At 45.6% G+C, this 15,088-nt stretch overlaps 2 protein-coding genes across 3 annotated transcripts in view; one reads left to right on the forward strand and one right to left on the reverse strand.

Annotated features, from left to right (window-relative positions):
- The window catches only part of SLC5A10 (solute carrier family 5 member 10), a 273,294-nt gene that overhangs the window by 114,000 nt on the left and 144,206 nt on the right, over positions 1-15,088 (forward strand). The window lies entirely within an intron of this gene.
- Positions 1-15,088, reverse strand: part of FAM83G (family with sequence similarity 83 member G) — an 88,660-nt gene that overhangs the window by 24,936 nt on the left and 48,636 nt on the right. For both annotated transcript variants that reach the window (XM_082260604.1, XM_082260603.1), the window contains exon 2: positions 14,660-14,827. In XM_082260604.1, coding sequence (XP_082116730.1) covers positions 14,660-14,827 — 168 coding nt within the window. The remainder of the gene's footprint in view (positions 1-14,659; positions 14,828-15,088) is intronic.

Below are 15,088 nucleotides of genomic sequence, written 5' to 3' on the forward strand. Positions count from 1 at the left end.
AATTTTGGGGTCTCTAGCAGCTTTGGTTCGCCCGTGACAGCAATTTTCCCGCGGCGGTGTGTGCGTCCCACCTCAGCCCCTCCTCCTCTCAATCAGCTGTTCGCCAAGTGTTAGAATTTCCTCGGACCATGTGCGCATGTGCACCAGCCGGAAGTCACGAGGTCCGATTTTTTCACGGGTCCGACAAAATTTTACAACACCGGCGCGGCATCCCTGCACAGCTTCTGGGCATGCCCAGAAGCTGTTCAGCAGTGAAGGCTGTGCCTTCACCCGGAAGTGACGAGCGGGGCCGGTGCAGGCGCATTGATTCCTGGGAGCGATGACGTTCAGCTCCCAGGAATCATCGCAAACCAGAAGTGACGGCGCGGGCCACGGCCACAGAGGGAGGAAGTGGAAGGAAGGGGAGTATATTTTATTCTATAACAAGGTAAGTGACCAAAAAAAAAAAAAAAAATCGGCAGTATCCATTTCTTTTTCAGGTGGCCCTCAGCAAGCGGATGGCCCAAAATCGATTTTATCTATTTTGAGGCCAGAACTCCGCTGTAAGTTACTTAACAATAATTTGGGTTTAGAATCACTAAGTTTTGTGTAGACGGACATTTTCATTTAAAACAGAGACTTCATACAACTTCTTGCACTGATGCATGCCAGACATTATTTTAATAGAAGCTGGCCTACCTTAATGCTGCCTTTGGATGACGTATACACACTCCAAACAGGGATAGGTAAATTAAAGTTATATGACCAATCAAGGAATATCTGCTTGTTCTGCTATTGTGTGAACCTCACCCACCCAAGGGCTGCTGACCCTGAACAGTTACATCTCTTTGTAAAGTCAGAGTAAAGGGAAGCAGCAGACATAAAAGAACAGACCATGCTTTGTTACTAAACATACGTAGTTATCACCTTTATGCCAGGTCTTTATAAATGTCTCGGACGCAAGCTGACGCTTTACCTGCCTCTCCCAGTGTAATGGAATGCTATGGCCTTGGCTTAATCTGATGCAAGGGCGGTACGCAGATGTCAGTAAACACACTGCAGGCAGCCCCTCCTATGTCATCCAGTGTAGAATGCTGGGAACTTCTAGGTGAACAAAGCCGTGACCCCTCCAACACCTTACTTATGGCATTTATTATCTTAAAGTGATCCTAGGTATGTAGAAACCATATCTAAATTTTCCTTTTCAAGAGCTTTTCTTCCTTCCCCAAAATGTGCAGCTGAGAGAGTTATTACCAATCTACAATATTTGGACTTTTTTTCTCAAAAGTCAACAGCTAAGCAAAGCACTCATCTCCATAACCAACCCTTTAGCCGCAGACATACTCAGAAATCAGTGACTTTCTTTGTGATTGACAACTTGACTTAAAGCGTTTTTTACCCTAACACTTCATATTCCTGACATGTGCTTGCTGTACCGTGTACTTGTATGAGAAACTATCCTGTTTTCTTTGTATTGCTTCCCTTGTCTGAAATCCCTGGTGTTCCTGCTAGCCCCCTTGCTTTCCTATTAAAAACTGACCACACTTAGCAGGAGAGCACCACGCGGTCAGTTCTCTAGCTATGCTGGGAACTCAGTGTACTCCCTGTTGCACAGCCATTCACTGGCAAGTTCAGTGTGCTGCTGCTTCGCCTCCCCCCCCCCCCAGCTCTTATGCAGCTGAGAACAGAGGGAATGTGATCACTTATAAAATATATATCACGGACATGACTAGGCATGATGGGAATTGTAAATTGTAGTTCCTGAACAACTGAAGGGCCATAGTGTGGAGACCCCTGCTTTAGACAGAGCCTGGCTTTATCTTCTCTATGGTAGTGCCCAGGGCCGCTGATAAAGCAGTACAGTTCCCTTCTAGATTGTAAGCTCCAACGAGCAGGGCCCTCTAGTTCCTTCTGTTTTGAATTGTATTGTAACTGTATTGTCTTCCCTCACATTGTAAAGCGCTGCACAAACTGTTGGCGCTATATAAATCCTGTATAATAATAATAATAATAATAATAATAATAATAATACAGCCAGCCCTTCTGTACTGGGCCCGGACCCCATCAGTTCAAAAGGGGGGCCCGGGCACCTGCTGAGCAGGAGGTTCAGCTGTACTGTCTTTTTGCAGACACCGATCCTCCTCTGCCTCCCCTTGCATCACTGCCAACTTCTCCTCTTCTTACTCCCTCCAGCTTCACTGAAGGGGGATTGGTTCTAGCACATGCACCCCCTCCATCTGCTGTCCAGGGCCCCTTTCCTCCCGCAGTGCTGCCGGCTTCCCGCCTCTCCTCTCTGCTGTGGGCACAAAGGGGGATGTTTCAGGATAAAGAACGGTGGAAAGGGCAGGTAAATATGTAATTTACTGGTCCCTTCCATTCCTGAATGAACACAGTGAGTGATCGGTACCAGTCACCCCTGTGTCCATTTGTCACTGATGCATAGTAAACTTTGTTTACTATGCTTCAGTTAGTGAATGAGCAGGAAACCTCAGAGCACTTCCTATTCATTCATCTGTGCAGCTACAGAGAAAGGGACTGATAAATCTGTCCTTTCACTTTCAGCCAGGGAAGGGGGACCCTGTCAGGTAAGCTGTATGGGGCCACTGTGATTTCTGACAGCAGCCCTTGTAATTCCTAATGATGTGTAATGGATGAAGGCATCTTTAAAAGGGACAGCTTGTGATTGATATCCCAGCTTTACCTTTTCTATGGCAGTGCCCAATGACGTGTGACTATCAAAAAAAGGTTGGAAGTGTCTTTAAACAAATAGCTTGAGACTGACAACTTGGCTTCTCTATGTCCAACGACATGGGACTGTGACACAAGGGTTGGAGGCATCTTTAATATACAGCTTGTAAATTATCCCCCCCCCCCCCCCCAACACACACACACATATACACTTTTACTTTTTCTGTGGCAGCTCCCAATGACGTGCGACTGTCACAAATGTTGGCGGTGTCTCAATCACCTTGAGATTGACAGCCTGGCTTTTCCTATGCTGTATATTCCCCAATGGTGGAATAACTGGATGTTTGGAATAGATTACGGCAGTTTTTTCACCGATAATACACTGGTGAATTTGTAGTATATGGCAGTGCCTATTCACATTATATTTCAGAATTTACTACAGTTCTTTTAACGACTTTTACATATATTTTATGTGAGCATCTAAAAAAAAAAAAAAAAAAAAAAAAAAAAAAAAAAAAAGTCTAAAATCTGCTGGACTAATAAAACAAATGACGAAAACCTTGTGAAGAATCAGAAATCAAGTAAATTAAAATATGTCTAAAGCCTAACTTTGAAGGACACCTGCTGTGGTGTTAGCTGTCCAAAGCTTAATATACGCACATAGATTTCTCTCGTTCAGGCTGCGGACTAAAGAAATTTGTACAGATTCCTCCATCCACTCTATAAAGCACAGAAGGAAGAAGCCCCCTGCCTACAACGGGCAGATCCCCTATACAACGGGCAGATCCCCTATACAACGGGCAGATCCCCTATACAACGGGCAGATCCCCTATACAACGGCAGATCCCCTATACAACGGCAGATCCCCTATACAACGGGCAGATCCCCTATACAACGGGCAGATTCCCATATACAACGGGCAGACAATGGGCAGATTCCCATATACAACGGGCAGACAATGGGCAGATTCCCTATACAACGGGCAGATCCCATATACAACGGGCAGACAATGGGCAGATTCCCTATACAACGGGCAGATCCCCTATACAACGGGCAGATCCCCTATACAACGGGCAGACAACGGGCAGATTCCCTATACAACGGGCAGATTCCCTATACAACGGGCAGATTCCCTATACAACGGGCAGATTCCCTATACAACGGGCAGATCCCCTATACAACGGGCAGATTCCCTATACAACGGGCAGATCCCATATACAACGGGCAGACAATGGGCAGATTCCCTATACAACGGGCAGATCCCCTATACAACGGGCAGATCCCCTATACAACGGGCAGATCCCCTATACAACGGGCAGATTCCCTATACAACGGGCAGATTCCCTATACAACGGGCAGATTCCCTATACAACGGGCAGATTCCCTATTCTGACAGCCAGAACTTCCCACTGATTGATTGCAGCCACTGTTTAGCCAACAATTTTCTACTCAGGCGATTTTGATCTTCAGATCAAAATATGTAGAGCCAGTAAGGGGGAAAATTTCTCCTCATTTCCTGTTTCTCCACCATAGGACAGAGCAATGTGAAGGGAACCCCCTTCAATGGGATACAGAGAAAAACCTGACAAGCATTCTAAACATTCCCTACTTACTTTAAAAATTACTTTTTAAAATAGGTAAAAACTTAGTGGCTTTAGTGTAGCTGCAATATTTGATACATCGTATTCGTTCAAACATTGGTTTTATTTGTTGTCTAAAGCTGCTCTCTGGGGGGGGGGGCATTCATGTTATTGTGGTGCGTTAAGGCAGTCCATTGAAAGTGAATGGGCTGCTAACACACCAAAAATGTTGAAAGTACCCTTTCTGGCAGCGCACCACGGCTCGTCGACCAGGGGCATTGGCGTGTCATTCAGAATGAATGTCCCCGCACCACAACTCAGGCCAATGTGAGAGGAATTTGAAAACTTTCAAAACACAAGTTTGCTCACAGCTGCTTTAGCAATTACAATGAATTAGGCCTGCCGCACGCTCAGTAGAATAAACTACTGCAGAGATCTTAAGCACACCCTTGTACCGGCTCACACTATAGCGATGTCAGACATCGCATGTGATTCGCACCGCACTGCTATGCAAATCACATGTTTCGGTCTGTGCGATTCGAATTCAGTCATACAGATTGTATGGCTGAATTCGCATCGCATTCAGACCAAAGTCGTGCAGGACCCTTTTTTTGGTCCGCACCAGAACCGGATCGCATGGGTGTTCACACCTATGCAATCAGATTCCTGTCCGAATTGACAGTTTGCACTGCGATATGCCAACTAATCTGGGGGGTGTCATTAACTTTGTATTGACACTCCCAGCATTTCGCATATGGCAGTGTGAGCTGCCTGCGAGTCGGGTGCAATGGGGGAACCCGCAGTGAATTTGCAGGGTTCCTGCATCGCACCAATGGGAACCAGCACTAATGCTGCACATATGACAAGGGAGGAAATTGGCGTACCGTTAGTGCCGGTTCACATTGGTGCAATGCGAGAACCCTGCAAATCCACTGCGGGTTTTCGCATTGCACCCGACTTTCGGGCAGTTCACACTGCCATAAGCGAACTGCTGGGAGTGTCAATACAAAGTTAATGACACCCCCAGATTAGTTTGCATATCACAATGTGAACTGTCAATTCAGACAGGAATCGGATCACATAGGTGTGAACACCCATGAGATCCGATTCTGGTGCGGAACAAAAAAAGGGTCCTGCACGACTTCGGCCCGAAAGTGATGCGAATTCAGCGATACAATCTGTATGGCTAAAATTGCATCGCTCAGACATAGCATGTGATTTGCATAGCAGTGCGGTGCTAATCACATGCGATGTCTGACATCGCTATAGTGTGAACCGGTACTTAGGGAGATGATTGCCTCCAGCGCGGAGTGGTTTTTCCCTACAGCTTCCTCCTCAGTATGGAGAAATAAAATACCAGGTTCCGTATACGCTATTTACATGTCCTCACAAGCATGCCTTACAGGCAGGGAGGCACCGTGGGTGTACAGGAGACTGCTGACACCTCCAACACAGGAAGCCGACTTTAAGGTGTAGGGGAGGTGGGCCCGCTCTGTTCCAGAAAGGGATTAAACTGGAGGCCTGGCATGTATACGCCTGTTAAATGGGATTTCCTGTGCAATGTGTAATCCACGGGCAAGAAGTTCATACTTCTGATTTGAAGAGGTTTCACTATTTTCCGTTTAGGAAGGTAGCTTCTTCAGCAATCTCATAACTTTTTTTTGGAGGAGAGTACCCCTTAATTAACATTCAGAGACCACTTAGCCTTCTTCTGCAGGCTGGTCATTAAGGAACCCACAGTGTATATACTTCTCATTCCCGCTGTCCACACCATCAAACTACTTTGATGCTGTTTAAGAGTCCCCAGAATTTCACCAATTTTCATCCATTTCTCCTGCTGGCCTCCATATCACCTTTAATGGGTGGAAGCCAGTAGAAGGAAGCAGCGAGAGCTGTGCATTTCCTCTTGGGACTTCAAAATTCAACTTCACAAATTGCACAGACTTCAATGGAGAGGGTAGCTGGAAAGGCAAGTGTGTACATTTCTGTTTTACAGTAAAAATAAGAACATACGGGAAGTGGTTGAGCGCAGATGTAAGCAAGCGCACAAAGCTCACCTGTGCTGCTTCATCTTCAAACTGACCGATGTGTCCAGAATAGGTGTGGGAGACAGGAGCGATACGGGCGGCAGGAGAGCACAAAGAGGAGCAGTGTTCTGGATGCTGGCGAGGTGGCGGCGGGGGAGCGATTTCTCTCTCTGAAGCCTATCTTAGCAGGTCAGCATCGGTAGTGGCAGCCCTCTGTGACTCCCGTGCATGTCCGTGTTGCCTGAGAGGAGGAGGGGAGACCGCTCAGTTGTAGATTGCGAAAAAGCGGCGCTACATCATGGGGGGGGCGAGCGTGCGACGGATCCTTTCGACCCCTGGCGGGTCCTATTTGTTTCCCTTCGCCTCCTGTCGGCCTCCTCCTGTTTACTATGGCTCCCCTCGGCTCTTCTCAGCCTTCTGACGGCTTTTGCCATCTCTCTCCTGGCTTGGAGGGATCTCTTGAGGTCCTTTGGAGACTTTTCTTTTTGGAGATTGCATCAAACTCCCTGTAAACTTTCTCGGCTGCCATTAAACCCATATTGGTTTGCAGAACACTTTCGCCTGATTCAGTGATTCCTGGACTCTTGAATCTGCACAGATAAGTGAAGTGTTTTTTTTTTCTCTCCTAATCTGTATCTAAAGTAATTTAGAGAAGGGAAAAAGGAAAGTAACACAGTTGGCGCCTTGCCAGCATGCTTAGTGACAAGGCCCTATACCTAGTATATATCTGGAAAATGAGGTTAAAGGCAATAAGGAAAAAAGGAGATATGGCTGCGCTACAGGAGGCTTCTAGCTCGCAGCTGCAACAAGCAGTAAAAGAAAAAAGTAAGGAAGCAGCCGCCAAATCGAAGCGGTTTGCAAATAATCCATCTGACAATAATGTGAAAGGGTCACAACCGAAGATATCTCTGTCACCTTCTACAACCCTCAAAAGGGTCAAGGTTGAGTAGCAAGCCCACCAAAATGGCTTCAGCACCCTCTACCCCGATTGCAGGGGGATTACTTGACCTGTTTCAGAGGTTTTATTGATTGGGGAGCCATCCCTAAGAGGTATTAATAGCAGTAAATGGATGTATATCTGCCCTGTCAGAAATTATGCATCACCTGAAATGTCTACAAAAAGGAAATGTCATTTTTTAAGGCATGGCCTACAAAAAGGTAAGGGAACGCACTACAGGGCAGAAAGGCAAAGTCAGTGAAGTGGAGAATGAAATAATACCCATGAAACAAGAAATTTAACTATTAACCACTTAAGCCCCGGAAGATTTTACCCCCATTCCGACCAGGGGGTATTTTGCGATTCGGCACTGCGTGACTTTAACGGACAATTGCACGGTCGTGCGATGCTGTACCTAAACGAATTTGGCGTCCTTTTTTCCCACAAACAGAGCTTTCTTTTGGTGGTATTTGATCACCTGTGTGATTTTTTGATCACGCGCTATAAACAAAAAAAAGAGCGTCAATTTTGCAAAAATAGCAATATTTTTCACATTTTTTTATATGAAATTCCCCCCCAAAAAATGTAAAAATCAAAATTTTTTAAAATTTTCGGCCAATTTGTTTTATGCTACCTATGTTTGGTAAAAAAAAAAAAAAAAAAAAATCGCAAAAAGCGTATTTTGATTGGTTTGCGCAAAAGTTATCGCGTTTACTAACAAAGGGAAAGATTTTTGTCATTTTTGTTGTTTTTTTTTTTTAACGCGTAATGTCGGCGATCTGCGATTTTTTTTGCGGTACTGCGACATTGCGGCGGACAGATCGGACCCTTGACTGACATTTTTGACACTTTTGGGGTTACCAGTGACATTTCTACAGTAATCAGTGCTATATATATGCACTGTTACTGTAAAAATACACTGGTAGTGAAGGGGTTAACTTTATTTGGGAGGGAGGGGCTGTGTGTGTCCCTAGGGGCGTGCTTTCTACTGTGATTGGCTGTGGCTTGAGCTGTAAGGACACTGATCAACGGATCTACATAGTAGATCCATGTGATCAGTGTCTTTGCAGCGAGGAGAATGACAGGCAGCTTGTTTACACAAGCTGCCTGACATTCTCCCTCTCCCCCGCCGATCGCCGAGTGGCCGGCGGACATCGGGTCCGCTGGTCACACGCGCGGGGGGGGGGTCCGTGACCACGCGGGGGCGCGCGCTCGCTCCCTAGACCCTCACAAGCAAGCAACGTAGCCCTACGTTAGTTTGCCTGTGAGGGGCTGACCGCCGACGTAGATAGTCGTGCGGCGGTCGGCAAGTGGTTAAAAGGAAACAGACGAGAAGCAAAGTGATAAACTAGAATATTTGGAAAACAGACTGAGGAGGAATAATATTTGCATATGGCCCCTTTCACACTTGTTCGACTTCAAAGTCGTGCGATTTTGACGCAACTTTTTGCCGCGATTTTGATGCGAGTTTGACTGGGCTTATAATGTCTTTTCCTCAAAACGCATCAAAATCATGACACAAGTAGTGCAGGGAGTACTTTGAAGTCGGTGCGACTTCAAGTCGCACAGATATGAATGGGGATCATTGGAAATAATGGAGAACGACTTGTCATGCGATTTTGCAGTCCCAAATCGCATGACAAGTCGCACAAGTGTGAAAGGGGCCTAAATGGTTTACCAGAGAAAAGTGAAGGGAGCAATATATGAGAGATTTTTTGGAAAAATGGCTTTTGGAGGCATTTGGGAAGAAAGAACTGTCCCCCTTTTTTGCTATAGAAAGAGGTCAGAGTCCTGTTGACTCCAAGACCAGTGATTGTGAAACTCCATTTTTTTTTTTTTTTTGACAGAGAAAAAATATTGGGAAAAATGAAGGAAATAAGGTTTAATGGGGTGAAAATCTAATTTTTTTCCAGAATTCTCTGCAGAAGTACAGAGAAGAAGTGCGAGATTCATAGATATCAAGAGGCGGCTGCGGCAGTTACACGCGCAATATGCTATACTATATCTGGCGCGACAGAGTTGCAGCACAAGGTGTGGTTCACTTTTTTGATACACCTACCGCCGATGCAACATGTTTAGAAAGAAAGGAGCAGTTTATATAAGTTTTGAGGCAAGAGGTATGAATCTCAAGATAGGGATACACGGGTTTCTACCTTAGTTTGATAATATTTTTTGTTCATAGGAACATTAGAATGGAGCTATGATTTAAGGCCCCTTTCACACAGTGGAGTCCGTCGGCGGAACTCTTTTTCGCAGCAGGGGATCGATCCGCCGATCCCCGGCTGAGCAGGCGGATGGCAGCTCTGTCTCCGTGCTGTGTGCGGAGACAGCTGTCAGGTCCCCGCTGTTCTCTATGGGGGAATCGGATGAGAACGGACCGTCTGTCCATTCTCATCCGATCCGATGGACGGGTGGAAAATAGAGTTTCCATCCGTCCAGGTTTGACGGATCGAATGTCCACTGACATCCAATGCCCCATAAAGATGCATGGGGCATCCGTTCAGATCCGCCTGTCCGTTTTTATTTTTTTTGGCTGATCTGAACGGTCCGCCTGTGTGAAAGGGGCCTAAGGGTCAGTTTTTTAGGCGGATCTGATCGGATCCTCCATGCAGCTCTATGGGGCAGCGGATGTCAGCGGAGATACCTCCGCTGACACCCGCTGCCTTCCGTATCCGATCCGTGAAATCTGGACCCTATTTTTCCATCCGTTCAGGGATCGGATGAGAGCGGACAGGCGGTCCGCTCTCATCCGATCTCCCATAGAGAGCAGCGGGAGCTGTGACACCTCCCTCTCCACACTGCAAGCGGAGACAGAGCTGTCATCCGCCGGCTCAGCGGGGATCGGCGGATCGATCCCCGCTGAGCAGCACGGATCCGCCTACGGAGGCGGACCGTGTGAAAGAGCCCTAAGGCTACATTCACACCTGAGCGTAGCGTTTTTCGCGCGTTTTTTACCGCGATTTTACCGCGTTTTTTACCGCGATTTTACCGCGATTTTTACCGCGATTTTTGTGCAGGCGTTTTTAGATTGAATAGAGATTAATGGAAAACGCCTGTAATCTGCCCAAAAAGAAGCTCATGTACTTTTTTGAGCGTTGGGCGTTTTGTATACAGCCTCAAAACGCTCAGATGTGAACAGGGGCCATTGAAATGAATAGGATTTGTCTTGTTGGGCGTTTTGAGAGCTGATCCTAGAGCAGAAAAACGCCCCAAAAACGCCCCAAAACGCCTAGATGTGAACGGAGCCTAAGAGTGTAATTGTTTAGAGAGTCACAGGTGTTTTGGCATCAACAAGTTATTTTTTGTAGGAAGGAATCCTGGTATTTACACAAGTAGATTATGGGACCACAATCAATACCCCCAGGGGGGTTTTGGTGGGGGAAAGGGGAGGAGTTTTTATTTTTGGGCAGAATTAAAAACAGACTCCCTTACTTGGTATAGAAATAAAAATGGTTGAGTCAGGCCCGGATGCATCCTGCCCCAGATGTAAGGCTGCAGTTGGGGACTTGATTTATATGCTTTGGGGGCGCCCGAAGTTACATAGATACTGGGAGGAGTTACTGGACACAAACTCCGTGTTCAAAACAAATTTACGATTGGACCTGGTACTATGTGTATTGGGGTACATGGAGCAGGGAGTGGGTTCCAGGGCTAAATGAATAGCGGTTGTATAGATTGTGGGTTGTGTAGATGCTTGTATCACGCTAGAAAAGCCATCTCAGGGGAGTGGATAAAGTCTAGGCCACCGTATGTAACAGATTGTCTGAGAATGGTCAATAATATAATCAGAGAAAAGCTGGCTTATATAAGAAAGGTAGAAAAATAAAAAAAGATTTGAAAAAATATGGAAAACATGGTTGGAAACTCCAGGACTGGCACCTGAGATAGCAAATATTTAGAATGTCTGTTTAGGTAATATAATAACTCCAAACGGGATATGGGGAGGGTGGTTGAGGAAGGGGGTCAATTATAAGAAAGTATGTCACTATTTTTGTATGTGATTTTTTTGTTTATTAAAAGAAAATAGAAATATAAGAATGAAAAAAATAAGAACATACACCTCCAGCCCACCATGGATCCATAATCAACAGTCCAAACTTTTATCAAAGCAATCATAACAATAAGTGCAGTTGCAACGATTGGGGGGGCGGAAATCACACACAACCTCTACATCAGACATGTAATGTCATATCACACAGCCTTGAAATGTTGCATCTGCATTTATTGTATTGGATCACTTTAACATTTGGACTACGGATTATGGTTCCATTAAAGTATTTTGTTATTTTGGTTTGAAAAAAAGAAAATGTGATCCTGCCAAAAGCTCCTAACTTCCTGTGCACTCTGCCATGTTCTCTCAAGCAGTGTGGTTATCAGCCCTGCAAAGGTAACTAGGTGAACTACAGAACATATCCCTTATGTTATAGAGATGAGGGGGGTGTTCTGTAGTCCCTACATGCTTCCAGTCCCAGAATAATAAGACAGAAAGTGTGTTAATGGCAAGATCACCCAACGAAAGTAAAGCAAAAAAAAAAAAAAGGCTGAAAAAAGCCACCGCATCCAAGGACTGGTAAGCTATAATATATTTTAAATTTTATTTTTAGATATGCTTTCATATTGCAAAACAATCAGTAGTTGGTTTGTTTTCCTAACCTACTTTTTAGATGTATTCAATAATCTTCAACTGGCAGGTCATCTTTAACATGGTGTGCAAACTAAACAATGGGATCCAAGTATATACGCGAGTTGTTGGTTTAACTCACAACATAACCATCTCCATTATGTATAAGGACATGTACACGTTAAGGTCCATACTTGCAACATATTGATTTTTACAATGTTGGGCACCGAGAAAAATTTCCCTGGAACTAGATAAAAGTTATGATGGTGATATTTCTGCATCATAAAGCACAATAAAAACTGTACATCGATAAAACAAAGTGCCAGATCTGTATTCTCCTGTGTAAAAGTTTCAATTTTCTTCTTCGGGAAAGAAGAAAGTGAAATTAGTACTTCGTGTGAAGCATTCAAATTATTGATCAAAAATGTTTCCTAGAATCCCAGTCTGTCAAAAACAAGTACATTTCTCATTAAAAAAGATAGTAAATACTTACCACTTCTGCGGCTTGTGCTGCTGATCTACAGTTCTACACTACTTTGAAAAGGAAGTCACCCGAAGAAACTTTAGAAGCCGACACTTCCAGGAGTGTCAGATTCCTGGTATCCAGGGCCGGCCTTTGGGGTGTGCGAGCTGGGCGCCATGGGCAACAGGGGCGCCGTGCGGCCATCACAGCTCGCAGAAGATCAGGCCGCACAGCGGGCCTGATGTGAGGGGGGCTTTGTGTGGGGGGGGTCTCTGATATTAGGGGGGCTCTGTGTGGGGGGGTATCTGATGTGAGGGGGCTATGTGTGGGGGGGTCTCTGATGTGAGGGGGTCTCTGATGTGAGAGGGTCTCTGATGTGAGGGGAGATCTCTGTGTGGGGGGGTATCTGATGTAAGGGGGCTGTGTGGGGGGGGGGCTCTGAGTGGGGGGTCTCTGATGTAAGGGGGGCTAAGTTATTAGTGATCAGAAAAAAGAAAAGTCGAATAAAGTTCAAAAAAGGTGCAAGAAAATGCGTGCGGGGGCGCCACAGGATTAGCTCGCACAGGGCGCCTGAACACCTAAGGCCGGCCCTGCTGGTATCCCCCCCCACCTGTACTCATACTCAGTGGCTTGGTTCTCCCTGGACAAGCAGTGTTTGCTACAATGAAGGAAGGAGCTTGTAAAGGGCACCACAGCGTGCAAGGAAAGGGGGGGGGGGGGGGAGAGTTGTTAATCAACAATCCTAGTAAGTGCTGGTTTTTAGGCAGCGGTGTCTTCTGAATACAGTGCAGGTCAGTGGTATAGGTGACAGGAGAGGTAATTTTTTCTTTGAAAGAAAATATTTCTTTGGAGCCATTTCAGTGTCACTATAAAAAAAAAAAGTGACCAAAGAGGGCTGTGAGTAAACCAACACAGAATTTGATTATACTGATTGGACTTGATTAGGAAAGCCACACACCTGTCTATACAAGACCTTCCAGATCACAATGCATGTCAGAGCAAATGAGAATCATGAGGTCAAAAGGAACTGCCTGAAGAGCTCAGAGACAGAATTGTGGCAAGGCACAGATCTGGCCAAGGTTACAAAAAGATTTATGCTGCACTTAAGGTTCCTAAGAGCACAGTGGCCTCCATAATCCTCAAATGGAAGACCTTTGGGACGACCAGAACCCTTCCTAGAGCTGGCCGTCCGGCCAAACTGAGCTATCGGGGGAGAAGAGCCTTGGTGAGAGAGGTAAAGAAGAACCCAAAGATCACTGTGGCTGAGCTCCAGAGATGCAGTCAGGAGATGGGAGAAAGTTGTAGAAAGTCAACCATCACTGCAGCCCTCCCTCCACCAGTCCGGGCTTTATGGCAGAGTGGCCCGACGGAAGCCTCTCCTCAGTGTAAGACACATGAAAGCCCGCATGGAGTTTGCTAAAAAACACCTGAAGGACTCCAAGATGGTGAGAAATAAGATTCTCTGGTCTGATGAGACCAAAATAGAACTTTTTGGCCTTAATTCTAAGCGGTATGTGTGGAGAAAACCAGGCACTGCTCATCACCTGTCCAATACAGTCCCAACAGTGAAGCATGGTGGTGGCAGCATCATGCTGTGGGGGTGTTTTTCAGCTGCAGGGACAGGACGACTGGTTGCAATCGAGGGAAAGATGAATGCGGCCAAGTACAGGGATATCCTTTTTGCACCCATGGGCAAACTGGAAGAAAGAAGGCAGGCACAAGCCAGCTGAGTTTTGCTGTAACTTTTGGCTTACTTTTCATTTCTGTTTTTTATGTCGAACTGTAATAAATCAGGGACCACAGTGTAAGACTCCGAGGCAAATAAAAAATTATTTTGCTCATCTTTAAGTGCCGGTTCACATTTCTGTGATGCGGGAACGCTGCGAATATACAGCGTGTTCCCGCATCACATCCACACCACTGGCAGTTCACACTGCCATATGCGATACGCTGAGGAAGTCAATTAAAAGTTGACACCCCCCAGATCAGATTGCATATCGCAGTGCGATCTGAAAGTTCGCACAGAATCAGATCGCACTAGTGTGAACCACCATGCGATCTGATTCTGCTGTGGACCAAAAAAGGGGTCCTGTGCGTGTTCACAGCGATTGCGGTGCGAATACTGCTGATCCTGTATTGTACATGATGACATGTGAATGTTGGACAGAGTGCCGACGCGATATGGGCTTTGAGAGACTGGTCTACATATAGTAGGAAGCCTGCCGTTGAGAGGCCCACTACAAGGGTAGTTTTACTTTTTTCCCCATTAAAAAAAAATAAAAAAACACTATAAGAAACTGCTGGAATCTTAAGTCACTTCTACATAATCATGCCCTCATAGTACAGAACCACTCCATTGCTTACCTTGAGGTGACCTTTGTGCATCTGAGCCTTTTCACACATCTGTAGGAAATACTTCACATCTGACTCATTCAGAATGATGTAGACAGAGACCTTCCTCTTGAAACCAGCGTCTAACAAGTCCCTAAATATGTCCAAGTCTGTGAAGAGGTCCATTACAAGAGCGATCACCTGTGGGTACACAAATATAGCGTTTTACATAAAAATAAGTACATTCACAACCTAGTCAACTCCCAAAGCTTCCAGAGCCACTTTGGGCTGCAAGTGGAGGAAAGGTATTAGTGCAAACAGTTTTGAAGTCCATATGTATACATACCAGTATATATAAACCGATATAAAAGGTTCAAGAAAAATCTGTTTAGCCAACTCGTTTTGGAGACTCCCAATCCACCCAAAAAGTGTTGGCCAAGCAGATCGATCATGGTTAAACTT

The sequence above is a fragment of the Pelophylax lessonae genome (genome assembly GCF_965119305.1).
Source record: "Pelophylax lessonae genome assembly, chromosome: 6".
NCBI classification, from domain to species: domain Eukaryota; kingdom Metazoa; phylum Chordata; class Amphibia; order Anura; family Ranidae; genus Pelophylax; species Pelophylax lessonae.